The sequence below is a fragment of the Zonotrichia albicollis genome, chromosome 6 (genome assembly GCF_047830755.1).
Source record: "Zonotrichia albicollis isolate bZonAlb1 chromosome 6, bZonAlb1.hap1, whole genome shotgun sequence".
Taxonomy (NCBI): Eukaryota; Metazoa; Chordata; class Aves; order Passeriformes; family Passerellidae; genus Zonotrichia; species Zonotrichia albicollis.
The window spans coordinates 27,310,866-27,334,376 of record NC_133824.1 but is presented as its reverse complement, the minus strand read 5'-3'; the positions used below and the strand labels follow the sequence as shown (position 1 = coordinate 27,334,376).

The following is a 23,511-nucleotide window of genomic DNA, read 5'->3' as shown; positions in this document are numbered from 1 at the left end:
CTCAAAGATTAATTAGCCATTTATTATATTTACCTTGTCTTCCTCTCTGGAATCCACTGATACATGTTCTCTTTAAACCTTTCCCCCCTGCCCAGCCTGGCCTCATTCCTCAAGGGATTCTATGCAAGCAGACCAAGGGCAGCCTTTGCTTCTGAACTTGGAAACTCAATCCTTCTAAGGCTGCACCAACTCTGAACCTCTCTTCCCCGAGCCATTTGAGCCTCCTTAGTTTTAGCTTCATCCTGGTTTTCACAACTGCAACAAATTAATTGATCATCTGCTACATTTCCAGGCCACAAGGCCTAAACAGTTAAAACAAAACAGAAAAAACCCCACCAAACAAACACAAGAAATTATAGCTTCACTTCAAAAGAATTTTTTTAATTTAGAAATGCAGTTATATACATAGAACAATTAAATTAAACTTTGTACAAATATTAAAATACTATTTTCACACCCACTGCAATGTACAGGATACCAGAAAATACATATAAAATAAAGCAAAATAAAACTGATTGAGTGACATCCTGCACAGCATCAGTTATGGTTTTAAATCCCACATATATATGGAGTACCATTCTGCAAATAATTCCATAGTGGTGCAATTCAGATAAAAAGAAAACACATACAAGAAAGAAAAGATTAATGCAGAAAGGCAATCAAGCTCCCCTTGCACTTGGATCAGCAACTACCAGCAGTCTACCCACCCCATCATTGGACTTCTGCCTCACAGACAACTTCACTCTGTCTTCTTTTAGGAGGAAACAACTTGGAGAATCTGAACTAAAACATTTTCCAGCAGAACTCAGTTGCCTCTGTCTGATCTCACTCAAGGACAGAAGCAAAAGCATAGTTTACAGAAAGCATATGCAGAGCATCAGTAGAACATGTTCTGGTGGGTACAGAGATCTGAACATCACCTGCAGAGGGCTGAGTGTGAAAGCAGTGCTGAACACAGGGCCCTGAAGTGTGGGAAGGGGCGTGTTCTGTCCTGGTGTGCTAGGACTGGAAGAAGGCTTACTTCTTGTATAAAAAACACCTTAAAATGAAGCCTGCTCTAGGAAACCTCTTTGCACTTTCAAAGCTTATAGCAGAGAAAAACTGTTTACTAATGAAGCTCTTCTGCAAGTGAAGGTTTTCACATAGAGCAAATTCAATCTGCTGTTCCCTGGTAAGGACTGAAGGGTGAGGATAGGGTGAGGCAGAATGTGCAAAATGAATGGGATTTATTGCATTTATATACAAAAAAAACCAAAGTGAAATTTATTTAAATAGATATCTGGATAGAGTAACAAGGCTGATTTTTTGTTTAAACTGCTATCAGAACAGTAAAACCACATTTTTTGCAAGTATGTTCTAAAAAGGTCAGCAAGGACAGCTCAGCATGTCCAACCGGTTGTACATTATTTTTTTTTAATACAGCAAGCCTGCTGGTGTATGCTAAATCATCTAACAAAGCACAAGCTTCCTTACAACCTGGTCATGATTGCAATAGCTCATTAGCCTGTAGTAAACCTCTGTTTTCTGCTCTTCCTTAGACAGCTCCTTGTGTTCCCTTTTCTGTGCTGCAAACAACTGAATCATCCCAGATTATTTCCAGTGGCTGAGCCAGTTGCTCTCTTAGCCCCATTCCTGAGTACTGACCCAAGTCATCCACCTCTTGGAGCACCTTAGGATGTTTCTTCCCAAAGCATGTGGTACAGATTTCTTCCTACACAACTGAGTTCTCCACACACTGAAAGGCCAAATTAAGACCCCAGATGCAGTAAACAATTCACCACACCAGAGCTGAAAGGCCAAGGAGAAACTTCAGCAGACATGTCCAAGGGGTGAAAAGCACTATGCTTGCTGAGTACACGTCCTGCTACCCAGCAACTTCCCTGGTGGTTAAGGATAAAAATGCATTAAGCTGTTCTCCCTCCAAAACTCATGATGTTTCAACTCAGCAACAACCCCAAAGGCTCACATGCTTCAGTGCATCCCTCCTGACTTAATTTTTACACGTTCTGCAATTAATGATGGGGAGGCACGAGCTATTTGAAACCAGAACGCACAATCCCCTCTCTCACCAGTGCTGCTGACACCCTTCAAGGCGGCAGGAGGCTGTGACACAGTCCAAGCTGGCTTATCATTTGAGGTGAGCTTCATGATGCAGCCCCTGATGAGAGACTGGCCCACTTCCCCATGGGTCACTGCCAGCTTCACATCATGGTTCTCTCAGGCTGGTCCAGTTCTACAATGCTTGGGCTGTAAACACCGCAATGAGTTGCATTTAGTTTTTAAAAGAACTATGGAACTGGAAAGGAGCAAGGAAGTTTCTCTATTGCACATAATATCCTGAATTTCTGAAAGGCCCTTCCCCCCCTCAACTGTCAGACTCCAAAAATAATGGAAAGCTTTAAAATAAGTGCTATTTTTACTTTTCTCAATATAATTAAATAATTTTAATGTTCTTGAATATCACAGAATCCAGCACATATGACAAAGCATGAGATGATTAGGTTGGGAGTGTTAAATAAGAAAAAATGCCTCCTGTTGAAATCTTCTCCCAGACATCAGTGGTGGAAGAAAAGGTATGGAGAGTGTGGCCCCATCAGGGGGAAAAAAAGGGGGAAAACCCCATTTACTGTACTACATCTGCAAGGCTGATCCTCTGTGCTTCCTATCCACAACACTGAGATCCAGGCTGCATCTACTTTTGGCAAAATCCAGAGAGAACACACTCAGCTCAGCGATAACAAACACTTCTGAGGCAGAGCACAGTTCACATCTGAGCAAGGCTTCAGGCCTTGCTCCCACACATAAAGACAGGACTGTACAAAGTTGATTTCCTGTATCTCTACCCAAAGACTTCGCACTCCTTCAGCCTCTGCAGAACTAAAACAAACATGAATGGGTAATAATCATTTGATAACCAGTAAAGTGAGGCCTTGCTCTCCCTCCCCTTTGAAAAAGTTGTCAGACATCTTTTGGATTCCTTCCCTGCTGTTTCACCTCATTTTATAAGAAAATTAACTCTAAAGCTGAGGATATAGATGAGCAATGTGATGCTTTCAAACTGTGTTCCATATTCTGGCTCACACAGATCCTTGGGGCCTGTTCTCACAAGATTTGCTACAGGGAATAGAGCTCTTCTGCAGGATCTGGAATAATCAGATGGATTACCAGCCAGCATGGAGACTGGCCTGGAAGCTGCTGGCACACCCTCAACAAGCCAAGAGAAACTGCCTGTTTATGCTTGATCACAATAGCTACACTTGCATATTTCCCTCCTCCACCTCCACATTTCCCCAACTCATTAAAAGCCATTTCCAACAATTCTTATAGAATCCAATGTTACGAGCTTTAACAAAACCAAGTGCCAGGTGCTGCACTTTGGCCACAACAACCCCCTGCAGTGCTACAGGCTGGGGGAAGAGCTGCTTGACAGCTGCCAAGCAGAAGAACCCTGGGCTCACTGTCTGCTGTCAGACTGAACATGAGCCAGAGTGTGCCCAGGTGGCCAAAAGGGCCAATGGCATCCTGGCCTGTACCAGGAGCAGTGTGGCCAGCAGGACCAGGGCAGGGACTGGCCCCCTGAACTCAGCAAGTGAGGCCTCACCTTGAGTGCTGTGTCCTGCTCTGGGCCCCCCAATTTAGGAAGGACATTGAGACGCTGAAATGCATCCAGACAAGAGCAACAAGGCTGGTGAAGGGTCTGGAGCACAAATCCTATGAGGAGGCTGAGGGAGCTGGGGTTGTGCAGCCTGGAAAAGAGGAGGCTTGGGGAGACCTTATCACTCTCCACAACTTCCTGAAAGGAGGATGTAGCCAGGTGGGGGTCAGTTTCTGCTCCCAGGTAAAGCCTTAAGCTGCGCCAGGGAAGTTTAGGCTGGGCATTAGAAAGAAATTCTTCACAGAAAGAGTGAGTGGGCACTGCAATGGGATGCCCAGGGAGGTGGTGGAGTCACTCAGTGCCATGGTCTAGTTGACAAAGTGGTGTTCAGTCACAGGTTGGACTTGATGGTCTTAAAGGTCTTTTACAACCTACTTAATTCTGTGTGATTCTGTGAAATTAAAGTACTCCCTCTTTGTAGAGCTTGCTTCCTTTTTTTCCCCACTCTAACTGAATTTTCTCTTCCAAGCTGGCAGTTGCTTGTTTTACAACAGCAGAGAGGAGGCCAGGCCACAAAGGATGTGTTTTCTGCTGGTGGTGTAGGTGGTCATCCAGCACAAGGCCTTGGGATCAGCTTCCAGCTTCTCCCACCAACCTGGAAGTAGCACTACCCCTTTCAGGAAGGCAACACGTTCCCAACTTCTATACCTTGAATTGCAGAGGGTCAGTTGGAGCAGACAGGACCTTAAATGCATAAAAAGCAACTCCTGCTCTGAGCTGTTTAGGCAGTAGGAAAGTCACACAGACTTTCCTCCCCACTCCCTTACCACTACACCTGCTCAGCTCCTCCAATAAACCAATGAAGGAGAATTTACTCAAGCTCAGACCATTTCCAACACTCAAAAAGCTAAACACAATTGTCCCCATGCTTATTTTTAAAAATTCCAATGGCAAATGTGTAAACAACATTTGTCCTCTACAGCTCTTGAAGCTGAGATACCACAGCCCACTGTAAAATGACACAAAATTTTCACTATCCAAACTTTAAAAAAAATACCTAAATCACCCAAATGGGATTTATCAAATTCCCGTGTTAATGCAGGGTAACATGAGCAACAGGGAAGGATGTTTAAAACACTTTCATTTTAAATTAACATCTCTCAATAACAAGGATAGGGAAAAGAGGATTCTTCCATCTACAGGCACACACTGTTCCACATGTCCTGGGATTTAACAGCTATTCAGGAAAAGGAATAGCAAATACACAGCTGGACACTATGGCCAATCCCCATTTCAAAGAACTGGAGCTAAGCCACAGTGATTTTCTACGTAAAGATGTTTTATCATTATTGTCAAGTGCTGTAATGGTTTTTTAACTGTAGCAACAAGGATGAGGACGGTGAGGATTGCAAACCAAAAGCAAAGCAGCAAAGACAGCATCCCTGTTTACCTGTACATTACCACATCATGTGTAAGGCCATGACATTTTGCTCCTTCAACTCAAAAAATATAGCAGCTTCTCATAAGGGCAAACACTTCCCTGGTTACTTCAAGACAGTTATGACAAGGTACATGCATCTAAGAAGCCAACTCTTCTTGTGAAACCAATCCCATGGAACTTGGACCATTTACCCCAGACAAACGTGGTTTCCTGCAGTTATAGAGTCCCAACACAGACAATCTGACCTGCTGTAGATAACTGTGGCGGGCAGAGGTACACGTATCTCTGAATTTTCTCTTCCCTACTACCAGAACTTGAAACAATCCTCAAAACTTCAGCATTAAGCTATGGTGTCCTCTAGCACTGCTGTCAGTGCACTCAACTTTCCCTCAGAGCAACAGGCTGGCACTGTGTCTAGGAAAAGCATTACAAAAGCTGCTTACTCCCAGCCACAAGGGAGGAGCCCTTCTCTATGGGCCCACTGGAGCCCAGCAGGTTAAAACAGAAGACCCTTTGCTCTATGAAGCAAGGAAGACACACCAGCCTACGAGATGGCAGCTACCCAGGATTCAAGTACCTACTGTGGCTGGAAAAGGAATTTGGGATTGCACCAATGGCACTAGGAATTCACTACCTACAGGCATTTTTTGTCATGGTATTTTCAAACACTGAACCTCTTCCACTGGGCTGCACTGGTAGAGGAAGAAGGAGGAGACAAAAGTCATTTTCAGGAATGGACTCCTGCAGAGATGGGACAGAGGGCATTCCTACATGTTGGACTTCTCAGCCTTCAGTTTTTAAGCAATTCTCAGTGAACTGTTCCCGCAGAGCTAAGCTGTCACACAGCCCATCTCATCTCAGGTGCTTCTAGACATCACAAGCTGCCCCTTAACTGCAGCCCCCCCAAGGCCAATGCCAGTCCCAGTTAGGCATTCTGTCCTGCCCTATCACACAGAGGATGCTGGAAGAAGAGCCTATATAACAGATATATGTATATTTAAAGTGTGTCTGCACCCAGCGAGCAAGCAGGTTTAGCCCCTGCTCTCTGGGCAGCAAAGGGCTAGAAAGGCTGATAAGCTGCAACAAGCCGGTGTGAGGAGGAGAAAGGCACAAGAAAAGAGCAGCTCTTCAGAGACTGCTGTCAAACATCTGGCTGGGGAAGAGGAGAGGAGAGCTCAAATCCACTCTGTTCCTTGAGCCCCTGATGCTGATGGAATGGGGAAGCCAGTGCTGCACCAACTCCACTGGTGCATCCAGGAGGCAACCTGGCGACATCCTTTGGATCTTCAGCTGAGGGCATCTCTTCTTGGAGGTATCCAGGGTACAGCTTGCGAGGATGGGGAAGACTGCACAGAGTGCTTCTGTCCCAAAGGCAGGGAGAGGAGGAAGAAATCCAAAATGGAGAAAACTAGACAAACACAGCAGACCTCATGCTTCCTTCAATAAGGGAATATCTGAATGGCAGGGAGAGAAAAAAAAAAGAAAAAGTAGTCAAAGTTCTGTAGTTTAACATACACCAGAAAAAGTACTATTGAAAGCAAGACAGGCTCCCACTTTCAAAATGTGACAATGCAGTGTCTTCCTCTCATCACATCACATCACAGCACAAAGGAACTCTGGAGGGCTCTGCTCCAACCTGCCCCTGAGAGTGGGACCATCACCAGCTCCAGCCCCGAAAAACTCCAAGAACAGATTCCATCACCACTCTGGGTTTATATCGGGTCCTGCATTACCCTCCTAACACAAAGCATTTCTTAATATCACGGAAAGGGGAATTTCTGCCCTGAGCTATCTACAAGCCAGTTACATTTCTTGCCTAAGACACAGTAGTCCCTGTAGAAGCAACTTTAAGCTACATCTTCACATCAGCTCTGGCATTGCAAAGCCACTCCTTCAGGACAGCACAGAAGTGAGGAATAAAAGATGTTTTGACTGTTCAACAGACTTGCCCCTCTGCCCTCTACAGTAAGTTCAAGCACATCCCTCTTAGGTCTTGCAGGCTAAGGCTGCAGCACTGAATGCTTTGTGGCAGAAAGCTGCTCACTAAAATACTCTAAAAATTAAGCAACCCAACCATCACAAAGGGTTTGTATTCCAAGCATGTCCTCCCACTCCCACCAACTTAGTTTCCACAAACACAGTTATTTTACTGCTTTTGCATTATGATGCTAGAGGCTGGATTTCTCTGAAAATCCTTTGTTACAACAAAAGTAAGCAGTAGACAAACTTGCTCAGACTGCCCTAGGCTCCCAGTTCTGAGAACACAGAATTCTTCCGAAGGTATTAAATACTGCTTACATGTTTAAGAGGTGAAACATGCTATAGAGACTGGATCAGTTCAAAAGCTGCTCCAGTGGCAGACACACATAGGGGCATCCCTTGCCATTTTTCACCCTAGATAATCAACTCAGAACCTACTCTTAAAAGGGTCTAATTTAGTGCTTCTTGCACAAGCCACTTACCATCTGTGTATTCCTCAGAGGAAGTGAGTGATAAAAGGCTCTGTATGTCACTGCTTTCTGAATCTTGGACCTCTTTGTGTACAGGTCTACTGCTAGCCATGCCAGCTACCCAGGAAGAGGTAGCAGCCTGATGCACAAGAACAGTTTCAGAGCGCTGAGAGCCACTGGCTTCACACAGTCCAGAATGTCCAGGGGCTTCATCTTCTCTTTCAAAGGTATTGTGAGCCCCTTGGTCCTGCTGCTGCATCTCTCTGGGTCCAGTCTGTCCAGCTCCCTCTGAGAGCACGATCTGCACTCGGGAGTCTGAGGGTGGAATGCAATTCCCTGTGCTGCCATATACTGCTTCTTCATAGGATGGCAAGGCCACTTGGACACCATCCACCATAATAGAGACCTGATCTCCAGACACACCTTGGTCCCGCCTCAAAAAACAAAGGAACAAAGGAGGGGGGAGAAAAAAGAAATCAAGTTGAGTATTTACTTTCCTATATATATCCTACTAAGAACCCAAGTAATCTCCTTTGGCAGAACTGTAACTCTCACAATTTAGGGGAGGACAGAAACTTGAATGGTGATTAAAAAAGGTCAAGCAAGCAGTCTTGGAGCCCCATGTGAGCTGCCACTAAACATGAGCAGGGGCTGTAATTCGCAGCACCCGATGGATTTAGCAGCAAGAGTTGAAAAGGTTACAATGCTTCCCCCACTCCCTACTTACCACCATAGCTAAATTTGACAAAGGTCATGACTCAGCTCTGTGCTTTTGGCAAAGAGCACAGCCTGGTGCACTGCTACATTCCACAACACCCAGCACTGTCTGTTCCGCCGGCCAGGTAACCTCTGGCACGATGGGGAAGACAGCTCTGGCACACCATGAATCATCTGGCCTTGTAAGACCTGAGAGAAAATTTTTCTTTCCTAGTAGTTTGGGTCTTTTCAGAAGAGGGCAGACTGCAGGACCCCACTTCTCAACCTCCCCACGGCTGGAGTGTCTGCCTTAGCTAGCAGCAGTGTTATGGCTGGGTCTCTCCTCTCATCCACAAACCCAGGCCAGGAGGATTCTCCTGCAGCAGAAAACAATGGCAGACTTGCACATGTATCTGAAGAGCAGGACTGCTTAATCCCTGAAGCAGTCAGGGAAAGATGCACATATATACACCCAGACACAGACTTCAGTAGCTATCTGAGGCTAGAAGAGGTAGGAAACTGACCTACAGCCAGGCTAGTAAGTATAGTAACTTTTTCCATTCAAAGCCAAGGCAAGAGCATAAGGAAGTCACTCAGTGAGTGGCACCTAAGACTGGGACTGCAGGAGGGCATCACAGACCACCATTTCAGAAAAGTGCTGGATCGGCAGGATGGGGCAGAGATGTCCCTGAGGTGATGAAAAGAGGAACAGAGAAGCAAGGAGCCAGGTTGCTCCAAAACAAAGGTCGGACCCAACTACCCGAATGGGTTTCTACTGCAAAGAAACAGGGGGCCTCTGAGCCCCTCCAAACGCAGTACACTCACCTGCTGTGATGGAACGACTTCAGCTTTGGCTGCAGCAACACAAACAGCACAACCAACAGCAGAATCAGGGCGACAGAGCTCGCTGTGGAGGCTACTATGGACAGTGTGGGCACTCCAATTGTGGGAGGAGAGTCCTTCTCTACAAAACCAAGGGGAACACAAGGTAAAATGTGTAACATAGAGAAGGAAAAACATTCACACTGCTCCTCAGGACTTACTCCTGGGTGCGTGTGCAAGGAACCCAAGTTTCCCATACAAGACACACCACCTATCTCAGTGCAGCTCAAGCTGACACCTCTCCATCAGCTATAAAGGGAACCCAAAATAAAACAGGCATGTACAAGGGTCCTTGGAAAAACACACAGCTAAAAGAAAAGCAAGGGAAGCAGGCCATGGGAACTGACAGATGGTGTTAAGGGTCATGTTATGTATAGAGCTGCCTGAGCAAAAGCTAGAGAATGTCATGATGTCCCCAGCAAGGCCAATAATTGTCTAGCACAATAATCAACCTATTTTAGGCCAAACAACAGAAAAAGTTCCAAAAATCATTTTTTCTCAACTAATGTAACAGCCTTGCAAAGAAGGGTGGAAGTCAACTGGCTAGTTATTATTATGCACTTATTACAATTAAGACACAAAAAATATTAAGTTTCACTCACACACAAACAAATGCCAGAGGATAGAGAAGGAATGCAGATGTTTTTTCAGGGTGCTGTTTTCAGTGTTGGGTACATGTGCCCTGTTCACGTTACTCTTTCCTGCCCTTCTGCAGCTGTGCTGTGCGACTGCACGGAAACCAATTTGGCTTTTAAAAGACCTGTGCAGGAATAAACTGGGAGTGAAGAGAGAAGGGCTTGGAGGTGGTATTGCTGAGCACTGCATACCATGCCTAGAAGGCTACACTAGTCCTTTCACCTCTCTAGAGGAAATAATTTTCTCTGTGTGTTGTTTCTGTCCCTTTGTTATTTGTGCCTTTGGTAGGGATCCAAAAAGCCTCACCTACCTATCAGCAAATACTACTGTGAATTGCACATTTGGTTTATGCAATTCCTCAGTTCATCCTATATCCAACACATTCTTCAGGAGCACAGGGCTCAGACTGCAGAGGGAATTCAGGACACATGCAATGAGGGATGAGAGGCAGAACAACAGGTAAACAGAAATAAAAGAGTTGGAGGATCATTATTTTTAAGCCTACCGCCTGAAATCTATCCCAAGATAGGCATTTAAGATGGAAACCTAGTTCGCAATTTTCTGCATCATCTCTTGGGGTCAAACCTACTTGGTTTAGTTGTTTTAAACTTGTTTCTTTGAAATCTTTTAGAAGTAGCTTGACCCCTCTTCAGGGAAAAAAACCCAAAAACCAGTGACCAGCACATTTTTCTCTATGGCAAATAGGGTTGAGTAAGGATTTTAACTTCCAGCATTCCTCAGGGCACTAACAGGAACAAGGGAAGATGACCCATTTTCAGCATCAGTACATGATGCTGTCAAACTGCTCACTATCCAGGGTGAACTCCAGAACATTTACCATCTCATATGCCAAAAAAATGTCACTACCTCATACAATAAACTGCCAAAAGGCTATGGGGCTGACAGGCTCAGAGCTGCACAAAACATGTGATAACTGCTAGGGACTTATTTATCTATATGGAGCAGGTAGGATCTTACCCTTATCAATAATTTTAAGACTACTGCCTTTCTAGAGTCTCCCACCTCCTTCCCCTTCTTTGAGCCTTTTGAAGGAGACCCACTAGTTAAGAGTCAGCTATCTCTGACCCTGAACAGTTGATTTAAAGCTTGTGTTGTGAAAGCAATGGCTTTTTCACTTTTAAGGCACCATATTTTTGGTAATGCCACTGACCCTTCAAGATGCTAAAGAAATCTGAGGGATTTCTGTTCATCACAACACTATCCTTTAGCTAGACCAAGTGCCACCATGCAGGAGTGCCACTCAGGGAACACTATGTGCAATAGCACAGCTTTGCCCTCTGGCTTGGCTGCACCAAGGGGAAGGGGGATCACTGCAGAAAGGAAGCTTAAGCTGAATTTGAAAAACCCCTTCAGGATTCATTTGCTGCCAGGTAAACTCTCAGAGCCTTCCTTATAAATCACAGGAAGGGGCTATTGGAGTGGCATAAAAATACAGTGTCTTTGGGACAGGACGTTCCAGAGATCACAGGTATGCAGTGAGCTCCATAAAGAATTTGATGAAGGTACTTTTTTTTCCCCTGTTGCTTTCCAATTAAGCTGACACATTTTGCTTCATGTATTATGAGACTTAATTCTGAAGTGTACATCCTGCTGGCTCAGCAGGACTGAGTAGTAAGGTTCTACCAACAAGCCCACCTACAAGAGGAGAGAGAGTTCTCCTTTTATCCAATATACCCACTGTTAAAAGCAGAAGAGTAGTAGGCAAATTAAGAGTTGTACTATGAATATTTTCCTGCAAATCTTTTTACTTTGCTGCTTTGATGGAGGAATTCCTGTTCAGCTGGGGAGACACAAAACAAAAGCTGCCCACTTCTATTTGGAGAGAAGCAGAAATCATTTGTCAGCAATGTCCTTTCCCACCAGTACAGTGAAAAGCAGCACCATCAATCTTTTCAGCACAGGAAACCAATGATTACTTAACCTGTTTGCCAGGAAGATTGACTCCACACACACACACACACACACACCCCTGCACAGACTCACTGAGGGAGATGCACAATCAAACCCATCAAGGAAAACCAGACAGCATGGGAAAATGCTACTGTTAGGGCTTCCAGCATTCCTGGGACGAGAGCCTCAAGATAAGAGGCTCCACATAAGTAACAAGTTGCCTACTTTATACTCCTGTCCATGGCTTTTCTCCTTGTGTTAGGGACTCTAAGTCTGCATTTGACAGGCTGCTACTGAAGAGACATTTTAAAGAAAGAGTCATGATTGTGAGCTGCATTTATGAAATTGCTGGAGCAATGAGAGACAGCCATATGGACTTCCTCAGCATCACACTAAGTGCTTAAGGATAATCTGAAAAGTCAATGCAAGGGCAATTCCAGAGTTAGGGAGCACTCACCTGGGCTAAGTCTGCAGCTGACTTCCATGGCTGGGTTCCACTCTCCATTCTTGCATGTCAAGTACTTATAATCTCCTTTCAGCATGTAGCCTTCAACACACAGATATTCTATGACACTGCCTGAAGTCAGAGGGTTGTTGCAGGGGCTAGGGTGGCATTTATAGCCTCCATTCTCAGGTTGTGGTGGCTGGGGACAATCTGGTAAAAAAGAAAATATCATGAAGGATGTCTCAGAAGAAGAGACTTTTTACACAGTATATATGAAACACAGGCAGATTCTACCTAGAAACACCCACTAAATTAGGAAACTACTAAAACCAAGAAGAAAGGCTGTTACACACTGCCAGAGAACACCTCTGATAACGTTTCTGTGATTGATAAATACTGCTTGTTATCCCAGTAGTACAGTCCAACCGGCAGACACCAAACTGGTGATATTTTTGAACAGTGACACAACACAGATTCTGCATGAGAGAGGACCAGGAAATCCTTACTGCTATCTTCTCCCCACAGCTGTTTTACTAGAGACTGGGGTGAACCTAACAACCAGGCTTTCCTATTAGCCTGGCAGGGAGAGAGTGCAAGACCTGTTGAAAGGAAAGAAGAATGCAAAAACCCCTCTGTACTATGGGCACACAGTGTCAAGGTGCAGATCTGCCTCATCATAAGGCACCCTACAAGCCTGTAAAAGCACACAGATTTTGACTATTTTACACAGATATGCCACCAACAAGATTGGCAACAGAGCTTTGTTGCTGTAGGATAAACTGCCTCACTGAAAGGATAGTGAGGCATTGAAACAGGCTGCACATGGGATGGTGAAGTCACCATCCCTGGAAGAGCTCAAGAAACCACTGGACAGGGCACTCAGTGCTATGGTTTAGTTACATGGTGGTGTTCCATCAAAGGTTGGACTTGATCATCTCAAGGGGACTTCTAGGACCAAAAGTTCTAGTCTACTTTTAAAAAGGAATTCAGTGTATTAGGAAAACATTTCTTAAAAAAACCCTCTGTTTGAGTGTTAACAGTGCTTCACATTCCTTTTTGCACCTCCATTACCCTGACTAGTGGGTACAGGCCCATGTGGTATCTAGCACATACCAGAACTTTTCTTGCAGAATTTTCAACAGCCATTCAAATAAAAACAACAAACAAAAATGGAGGAAACTGCACTGAAAACAGGATATTTGTCTTGCTCAGAACTTCCTCTCTTCTGGCAGGTCACAATGACCCTACAGAACAGCCCCAATAACTTCCGCTGACATGTATCTGCCTGGCTGAAAGATGGAGAAATCCAGATTTTTCCCTTAAAATTCACATCAACTTCCCAGACTTCATAAAAGAAAATACATCATAGATCCCTCTGGAGACATTCTGGGGTATGGAAAATCAGTCAACCCACTCGGGGTGTTCCATCAGAGCATGGTGACCCAGGCCTGTCCTTAAATCCCAGAGCACACATTCTCCCATGTTCTACCTCTAATGTGACTCACTCACTGTGGGACAAACAGCAACAAACAGCTGGGCAAAGTTCAAGAAATTGGCTTTTTAGCAAGATTTAAGAAACAAAAGAAAGCTTGAGATTCATTCTCTGTGGAAAAATTTGCCACATTGCTTAGTGCAAACAACTCTTGAACCTAAACACGTGTGAGAATGCAGCAAAGGTAGTGCTTGCAAATGCCAATACACCCTGAGATGAAGTGCTGACTGAAGGCAAAAATGCTCTGGTATGGGTTCAGCCAGCTTTATAACTGCAATTCAATTTACTTCTTCAGAAAAGGTTAACAGGGGTCTAAGCAGCAACTTTTCAAGAGGACTTTGCTCTTGAGATTTATTCTTAAATAAGCTTCAGAGAAGTCACTGTCCTGTGCCTCATGAGTTTTAACTGTTACCTCTTCTGTGCTTTTCATCTTTTCTTTCTGCAATAATTTTGTAACCAGTGTTTTAATCCTGCACATTGTGAGGCTGAACTTCCTTTCACTGTGAACCTGTGAAACATCTCAGGGCAGTTGGGATCAGCCAAAGCAACACATTAGTGGCACATTTCACATTCAAGCACATAGACAAATGCCCTGCTTCATCTGCAGTCCAGGAGAGGTTTTTGTGCTAAAAATTGCAAAACCATCTGAGCACCAGAGACATTTTTAGTGGTTTAGCAGGTACCTCTCCTGGCACAGGTGGAGAGCTGTGGGTAAAAGACAGCACCACCACAGCAGTTGCCAAGACTCAAGAGCAGACAGGACAACTTCCCTACAGCTCCTTATACCACAGCAGGTACCTGGAATTGCTTGGGAGTCATGCACAGCATCTTTCTGCTGACTGCAGCAAAGAGCTCAGTCCCACAGTTCTCTTTTCTCCTGAGCTATGCCCAGGAGCTGAGCCTGGCCACTGCACTAGGAGCCCTTCTGCACACAAAGCAGCTCACTGTTGGTTCCCCTTCTATCCCACCTACACTGATGAGATTTTTCAGTTACATACAAAAATCAGCCAGCCAACAAGGAACAGGCACTCAATACTTTGCAATAGCACTCTCAAAGGCTTGGAAACACCACCACATCAGGCACCTGCAGAACCCTGACCTGGTCTTCAGGAGATGCACAGCTATTGAACTGCAAACTGCGATTCCTCCTCACCTCCACAGACCACTTGGACAGGAAAGGAGAGAAGCAGCTGGTAAATGTGTTCAGGCAGTTATGCCTGACTTGTCCTGTTCTCAGGGAAGGGATTACAGAATCAACCACCTCCCGTTCCCTCTACCCCCAACCTTCAGTTGTCATCACAGCATGCAGGAGTGCACAAGTATTTTAAAATGTCACATTCACTGTGATGGAAGAACACTGCCCGTGTACTGGGAAATACATGAATAAGGTACGGATTAGGCAGCCAGAACATCAACACCCTCTACATGATCGAGCTGATCCTGGAGTGTCCTTTCCAAGGCAGCCTCAGGGGAACAAAGCTGCTCAGAGCCTGCAGCTCTGGGGAGGTCTACTAGACAGTGTTAATGGCACTGAAAATTGCTGAGGGCAAGGCTTGGGTGGGTAAAATGATGAACTGGTGGTACCTGAAAAACTGAGACAGTCAAAGTCTCTGTGCTTGGCATCTCTGACAGAATGCAGCACCTCTGCAAACCAGGGAGCAGTCCAGCATAACAGGCATCCAGAATGCCTAGGACACAATGCAGCAACCTGTTTCCTAAGCTTTCACTGCCCTCAGCTTTCGCATTCTCCATAACAGGTTTCTTCAACTGCCTCCATATGTGCACTCTAAACTGGTGCTAACAGAAGACAAAGCACAAGTTTGATTCTGCACCATCCTTTACGTCTCCAGCAGCAAAGCTTGTGCCCAAGCTTGCAGCACTGGTATGTTCACAACAATGCAGAACCAGGCAGAGCATCCCATTTACTGCTGTCCACAGAAAAAAGCACTGACACATCAGGGGTGAAAAAAGCTGGGTACCAGCTGCTGCCAGAAGGCAGACCCAGAGTAGCCTGTGCCTGCCTGTGGTCAGCAGCCAGAAGGGGCTGGGGCTGAACTGTGCATTACTGCCCTGGGGCACATCTCTGTCGGGATGGGTCACTGCTGGGAACAGAAAGATACATGCAGGAATTTCATCAACTCCCTCCCTGAAACACGTCTTTTTGGAAGTACCCCAGGGCTTGTGAGACATCTTAAGACAAATGTTCATGCCAGGGAGGGAAGAGTAAGACAGCCAAGTTACAGAAGTCACCAACTTCCAAGGGGGTTACTGACATTCTAGGCTCACATAGCTATTGCCAGGATCTTGATTCATCAAGCTTTCAGGATGCACAGAAATAGGTTTTAAGCATTTCTCCACTTTGTACAAAGGAGCAAATGCTCCCAAAGGCCCTGTTTCTAGGAGGTACTGAAGCTTATGACATCTCCTGAGAGAGCTGGTTCTTTGCCAGCATATGCTGCTGGAAAACAGAAAGGAAACAGAAGTCCAAAGACTTAGAACATCGTTGAACTCCATTCAGAGATAAAAAAATTGTCCTTTCCAGATTGACAGGCAGAAATTAAGTTATGCATTGGAGCTTCTGTAAATGCCATTCCAAATCACTAGGTATTTAATATACAGTTTTTTAATATGTACATGAAAAAATACTAAGCCAGTATGTACCTCCACCCAGCATCCCACCAAACCACCTATAAGCATCGTATTTTTCTGTTTTAGTCACATGAAAAAATAGTGTCCTCCTTCAAGGAGGGCTAACTGCTCTGATGTTCTTTGAATAGCTGTTACCAGCTGGACAATAACCACTACAACACTAAGGAATCTCCTTTTTTGTTGCAGCGACAGCAACATCACATTGTACTTTCACCAGCTTCCTTTTCCATGGCTCTCCTTCAAGCAGCAATCCTCACTTGCTTCCTCTTCCACCAGATTCACAGACAGCTGTGCGGAGCTGGAATCCAGCTTCTTTTAGAGACAGTAAGATATCTCAGTTGGCCAAATTGATTCATCTAATCACCAAAGGATGAAATGGTTCTTTCATGTCCTGGCTGAGCTGGAGCTGAGCAGTGGTCCTGAATGTGAACCAGATGCAGAACTAAAAGCATTTCCAGCATAATGTAACAAAGACTCAAACCCGAGCCATGGTCATATATAATGCCACAGATGGAAGCATATGGTCTGTGTGCTGACACAGAAGTGAAAGGTTTAAGTGCTCAGAACATAAACCACAGAAGCACAGTTGAGCCGTGATCACTGAGAGTGAAATTCACAGATAAGCAGAAGATTTACAAAGCTCAAGCAGGATGAGCCTGTTGTGGCAAGCACGAAGAACAATACACTCCACTCACATATACAAAGAAAGATTAAATCATACTTCAATCTGACTGGATAATTGTCACAGAATTATAAAAGCTCCTCAGTATTAACCTTCTTTGCACAGGCATAACACCACATAGAAGTGTAAGACCTCTCTACAGTCTAATTTGCTTGGCACTGTCTCTATTTTCTTCAATCAGTAAGATTCATGGACTCTGCAAGGGGTCTTACACCCCTCTTTTCTGCACCAAGCTGAACTGTTTTAGTCACTAACCTCTTTTACTGGGCCATCTGACTATATAGAGATGAAAACCCAATTCTCCTTAAAAAATGCATTTTTATGAGAAAAATACCAAAATCCAAACAAACAACTAAACAAAAAACACCACTCCAACCAACCAATAAACCAAGGAAGCAAACAAAAAATCCCTTCTAACCATGATCTGCCAGAGTACACAACTGTAAGTTTGTAACTGAGGGAGAACAAGCCACAGCATTGTTCACCTTACATGGGCAGACAATTGTTTTACACTGAACATTCAGTAATAGTCTTTCTTCTCCACAGCAGGGCACAAAGGTCACTAAAACTAGGACAGGAACAGTTTTGAAAAAATAAAGTTGCTCTTTACATGAGTCAGGCCCAAACTTCAAGAGGCAGCTTCAAGAGGAAGCTGGGCCCAGCCTCAGGTAAATCCCTCAGTGACCACACAAGTGCCCTAGCAGGTTTGCCTACCCTCAGAGCAGTGGCAGAGGAGCCTTACAGGTCTATGCTGAAGCACTTTGGAAGCCATTTGTGCATAAAACCGCTCTGCTGGATGCCCTCAGCATGTGCCTGCTTGGATACTGTTAACACCTCCTGGCCTTTTAGACATAGCACAATTTTTGTGTGATGTGGAAGCTAAAAATGGAAGATGCTAAGCTCAGTATTTCTCTTTCTTCATCTACAACATTTACTCCATTTAACAGACACTATCAAGATTGAAGAAAAACATCCTACAAACAAATAACACCCTCCTAATCAAGATAAATATTCCCCTAGCTAGTCTGGTTAAACTTGTCCTGATGTCTCATGTCAGCAGGTCTTACCTGGTGAGCAAACATCTCTGTGAAGCAGAACACAGAAGCACCCAATTAAATTGTCCCAGTGCTAGAAGCCATGCCATTGCTTTCATGCTGATTCCCCTGAAGCCTGATCCTAACTTTCTTGTACTACTTTGATTGCCCTACAGTAGGATTACTGTGGAATAGCTCAGAAAACATTGGCTTGCCTCAAGACCTGCCACCTTTTTGTCTCTTCTTCTATCTCCCATCACATGGGAAGGTTTCCTCCTGGTCACAGTCATTTCCTGTTCACCCTCTTACAACTTGTGCTTCAGCACACTCCACAGTGGCAAGAAGAACTTCTCTGTCCAAGTCTCCAGTTCTCTAAAACACTGTCATCTTTATTCTTTTGGACAGGACTTGACACCAGCCTTAAAAACAGCATATCTAGAAAAGCACCCAAAATAAACACAAGATATCCCCATCTTCCAGTTACTTGTCCCTGCTACAGAGACTTCAGTTTTCAACTTGGATAATTTGTGCATTCCTCACCTCAATATAGCTGAGGGAACTGCAAAAGCTATTGCTAATTTCTGGCAAGGAACTTCCAAACAACCCCAAACTCTAAGGGAGAAACTCTCCCTCTCTATTCCCACCTTCAGTCTGGGTCTTGCCATAGCTAAATGGGTGCTCTGAAATACTAATTCCATCTGAAGCCTTCTGCAGAGGCTATGCATTTTCAGCATCTCAGACCTGAGGTTCAGGTTTAACACCATGCTGAAAACAACAGAGCCACATTCACAGCTCTTTTCCAGTGCGTGCCCTGGACGGGCTTGCAGCAATAGTGGGGTTTTTATCAATTGCTACTTGCATGCAATTCATACACAGGGCTTCATCTTTTTTTTACACAATGCTTTTTCACAATAAAAACAGGACAGCCTGATGCATTCAGCAGGCCAGAAGTGCAAGCCAAGGAGCAGCAAGAATGCTCACTTCAGCTTCTATAGGGTCTGGCAATTCTAGCAGAGTGCTGCCCATGGATCCCACTCAGGGGTGACACTGAGCGTTGGTTTGGCCTCACCAAACGCATTCAGCTGCTTCCTAACAAGAGCTCTGGCCGTAGCTGCTAATAGAAGAGACATCTTTTTTTCTCTCCTTGCAGAGTTTCAGTTCTTGCCAGCAGGGTACTACCTGACCTCTCTGCTACTCTCCCGGTTGTTTAGTAAGCCAAAAAGGAAAGAATTTACTCCTCCCTTTACCCATTTCTTGGATATACTCCTAACTTCTGTCACCAGTACTCAGAGAAGCATGAATGTGATCCAACCAGATAACAGCATCAGTGCTGTCCTTAGCCACACTGCAGGGTAGTCAGCCACAGCCACAAGCTGCAGTCAGTCTCCAGTGCCTCAGGTTACACCTGACAGAACACACTGCAAGTAACTTTAATTAAATTTGTTAGGCTGGGGTCTTCTTTGGTTTTGTTTTGGTGAGTTTGTTGAGGTCTGGGGGTTTTTCTTGTTTTTTAGTGTAACTTTTCCTCTCAGGGAAGACATTGTCTCAAACACTTCCACATTTGCTAAGGTAGGACAGATCCTTACATAGGACATAATGAACTCAAACCCCACTATGCACCTACTGAGAGAAAAAAACATGAAATTTTTTTCATGTTTTTCAAACCAAAACTAAAGGCACACACGCAACTGGCATATGCGCCATTTTCAACAACAAGCACTTATTTTATAAGCCCTTTGGAACTATTGGATGGGAAATTCACTATCCAAGTTAGCTGCTTTATCCCCTATGCTCTGCAGAATCTAGGCAAAAGGTGGTTTCCTGCCTTGAGAAGAAAAAAGATTAAAAAAAAAACATATATACCTATTTTATCCAAAGAACACACAACTACTTGTCATGTACCTCTAACCCAAATCTCCTGCTGTGTCATTCTCTGGGGGAACAGGGGAAAACAGGCTGACTGAAGAAGAAAACATTCCACAAGCTTCTTTTACAGCAAGGAATTTTTCTTCTTAAACCAGGGCCTTCAGTCATACAAGATTTCCTTCTGCCCGAGACAGGACTGGTTTGGCTCCAGGAGCCTTCTGCAGCAAGGGAGATGATGGAGGAAGATGACTAGCCAGCTTCGCTTTCAGTGTGAAATCCAGAGAAGCAATATCCTTGTTTTTTCCTTTCCTCCCTTGCACACACAAACCAGCCTATAAACAGCAGAAGCCACTTTTGGCAGCCCTTCCCTCTGCAGCTCTTCAGTTTTAGTAAGAAGCAAGTCTGTTACAATTTCATACCTCTTTTAGACTAGCTATGTCAACTAAACACCATCTTTTACCAAAGAAAGAAACACTTCCTAGGCAGTTGGTCTGGAGAGAAAAAGCACCTTGATAAGCTTTGATCAACAGCAGTGCCGCTCCCCACCCACACCTTCCTTCCTGTGGAGAAAGCAGTAACAAGGGGATGTGCTTTAGTGGGAGATTGAAAAGCAGTCACCCCCACCCACATTTTCCAACAAGAGTGCCAGTTCCATTTCTGAATGCTAAATACCTTCAGGTTTCCAACTAACCATGTCTGCCTGGATGCACTCAAAAGCTTTCAGCACAGCAGCTTCCCACTATGCACCCTCTGCTCCTGCATTGTCCTTCCCAGGCAGAGAGCCTGGATTAGTATTAGGCTAGGAAATTGCTCATCAAGTATTTCAGGGACAAACGTCACTGCTTCTGACAGCAGGTTTGTGCTGAACACAAAGAGCTTTACACCAGGGTTTCTCTTGGCAGGCTGGCTCCAAGAAGCACAATGACCTGATCTGGGAATAATATTTGAGATTTTATCCTCCTCCAGCATCTTCAGAGCATTTTTTAGCCCACACAATGAAATTCCAACACAAATGTGTGCTGCAGTCACTAGAAAGCCTTTTCCCCAGAGGACAAGAGGGTCTCTCCTGGTGGAGGTGAAGCATGCTTTGTTCCCCTTCCAGGTAGCTCAAGGTATTTAGTGGGTTTTTTTTGTTTCCTGCCCACCAGTGTACTAGCCTGTGTGTTTTAACTACACAAACAAAGTAGCTGCAGATAGAACACGTGAAAAGGGACCCAGACTGAAGCCATCCTCTGCCAGCTGGCAAGAGTTGACAACTTGGTGTGCTTCTAGCCAGAGACAGGATTTACTCTGTAAAACACAGATTATCAGATGCCCAGGTTTTCCACTGGTCTGTAATTTCTGGGGAGGAGATAGGGATTGGAATCAGGAGAACAGATTTTTGAATCTTCTCCTTTTCAGCACTCTGGCTTTCTATAGCAGATGGGTCATTTCCCAAAGGGGCAAACCCGATACAGCAGCTGCTGCTGGGGCCTAGTCACAACAGCTGAGGCTAAAGGACCTCTTTATATTTAACTTACAGGAGGCAGAAGTCAATAAAAGGCCTCTATTGTAAGTGCACACACTTCTCATTGACCCTGCCCCTAAAATATTTGAAGCCTTCCTAAAAACACACTGCAAAACATAACCCTCTTTTGGGTTCTGTGTATTAAGCAGGGGCCAAGTCCACTGAAAAATAAGCTCTCTGTCTTTACTGGCTCCAGATGCTGCTTATTCTGAAGTCACAGACAGAAGGCCAAACTGAGCAGGGCTGGAGTCTTCACAGGGAAATTACAGTTTCCCCAGCAAGGGCATACTCTGAAAAGGAGGCTTATGTTTTTTTAATGTCATAATGTGGGTAAATGAGAAGAACCAAAGCAATGAGATTTGTATATATAATCATATAGCTGTGCATTTATATAATTAGACACAAGCACTTAAAATGTGTACAGTAACAGGCACCCCTCACAGCCATCCCAGACACAGTAAAGCTGCATTTTTTTCCCCTTTTCCTTCTTTCTTTTTTCCCCTTAGGGCAGGGGAAGAAAAAGCAAGAAAGAAAAGACTCTAATTGCAGCCTTCCACCAATGCAGTCGCCATCTGGTAACTCAAGAGACACATGGAGAGGAATTATCTTAATTAACATGTTACAACAGTATTTAAAAAAACTCTATGCTTATTAACACTCAGCTGTGATTAGCCAACCACGGAGGAAGCCTGCTAGTGCAACATTAATTACGGGTCTTGTCTGTCTTTCTATTAGAAATATATTTTTTTTTTTTACCCCCAGTACTTTATCTATCCCCTAAAAAGAAAACCATTAGCATCAAAGCTTACACTAAAATGCAAATTATATTTACATTCTACAAGAGTCAAAATGTTTAGGCTATATGAAACTGCCACACTAGTGCTTCTACAGTGCTACAGATTGTCTGGATATAAAATATACTTCTCTCTGTCCCTTAGAAAGCCTTGCTTCAGGTTAAAGAACTCCCAGTGTCACTGATATGTTGGCAGAAAAATAAATGTTATGCCTTTCAAGTTTCTTTCCCCCTTCAAAACAGGACAGACTTTGCTGTATGCTCGGCAGTTGAAAATCAAGATGCAAATTCCAGGTCTAACAAAAACCACATCTGCAAAAGGAAGATTTTTGCAATGGAAAGCAGCAACCAAACAACTGCACTCCAGCAGCACATCTGCCTCCCTAGAAGAGTGCTATCACTGTGACAACTGCATTATTTTCCCTGTAATAAGCCCACCTGCAATGTGGTCCCCTCAGAGACATTCCCGAGTGATTCAGCCTGACAGGCTCCGAGACTGACACTGCCCAGTTTTTCAGAGTTAGCTCTGTGTTATGCTTGCACAGGGCTGGCTGCAGCAGGGCTCCATCCATGCCAGGCATTCTGGGCATCAGGATAACACCAAATCATAAGACAAAAACCTGGTGCTTCTAAGCAAAGCCTGGATGATAAATTAATTCCGGAAACATTAAAAAGGAGGAGGAAGCAAACTGGAGAACAACTGGAGAAGTACTTTTAAGATCTTCTGATACAGTACTGCTGTACACACACACAAATGAATTAAAGTTATTGGTGATGTGTGTGGAAGCTCGTGAAGCTTACTTATGTCCCATAAAGATGAAGAGCAGTCCCATAAAGAAGGTGACCAGAACTTTACAACATCCCACACTGCCAGGACAGTACAAACAATTTGCATCTGGGCTGCAGTTGGAGTCAGCAGTACAGTGGCTCCAAAAAATCCATTTAATACAGAAACTTGCTCTCACCCATGGGCATAGTGCAGCTTTCCAAGTGGCCATATTTCATTTGCTTTTGTTTTCTAAGGCTGCTTCCAGCCTCCCTGTGCCTTCCTCCAATCACCCTATAATTATTTTCACATGTCCAAGAAGGAAATTAAGCAAGTGCTGTAAAAACACTTTGTATAATCAAAAGGTTCCAGATTCTGCTTTTGAACCCAAAACCCAGTAGCCTTGTGGGCTCCTAAGAGTGGGCTCTTCCAGTTCTAGATTTTCTTTTATATTGCAACAAAGAGGAGATTATTTAAAAATAATAAGAATTGTCAAAATAAGTTGATGGCCTTACAAAAAAGAAACAGACAGCTGTGCAGGAACTTACTTCATACAGCTTTGATTTGTCATCTTGTCCCTGCTTACCTGTTTCTCAAAACTTCCAAAACTAAAAACTGATCCCCAGTTCAGGGGTAACCTGCACATATACCCCACTGTTTCCTTGT

General features: G+C 44.3%; 1 protein-coding gene across 10 annotated transcripts in view; it reads right to left on the bottom strand.

Moving 5' to 3' along the window:
• Positions 1 to 360: 360 nt before the first annotated feature.
• Positions 361 to 23,511, bottom strand: part of SUSD6 (sushi domain containing 6) — a 91,777-nt gene continuing 68,626 nt past the window's right edge. For all 10 annotated transcript variants that reach the window (XM_074542881.1, XM_074542878.1, XM_074542880.1 and 7 more), the window contains 4 exons: positions 12,069 to 12,266; positions 9,008 to 9,146; positions 7,499 to 7,920; positions 361 to 6,490 (listed from right to left, as the gene is read on the bottom strand). In XM_074542881.1, the coding sequence (XP_074398982.1) occupies positions 6,465 to 6,490; positions 7,499 to 7,920; positions 9,008 to 9,146; positions 12,069 to 12,266 (785 nt within the window). In that variant the 3' untranslated portion in view covers positions 361 to 6,464. The remainder of the gene's footprint in view (positions 6,491 to 7,498; positions 7,921 to 9,007; positions 9,147 to 12,068; positions 12,267 to 23,511) is intronic.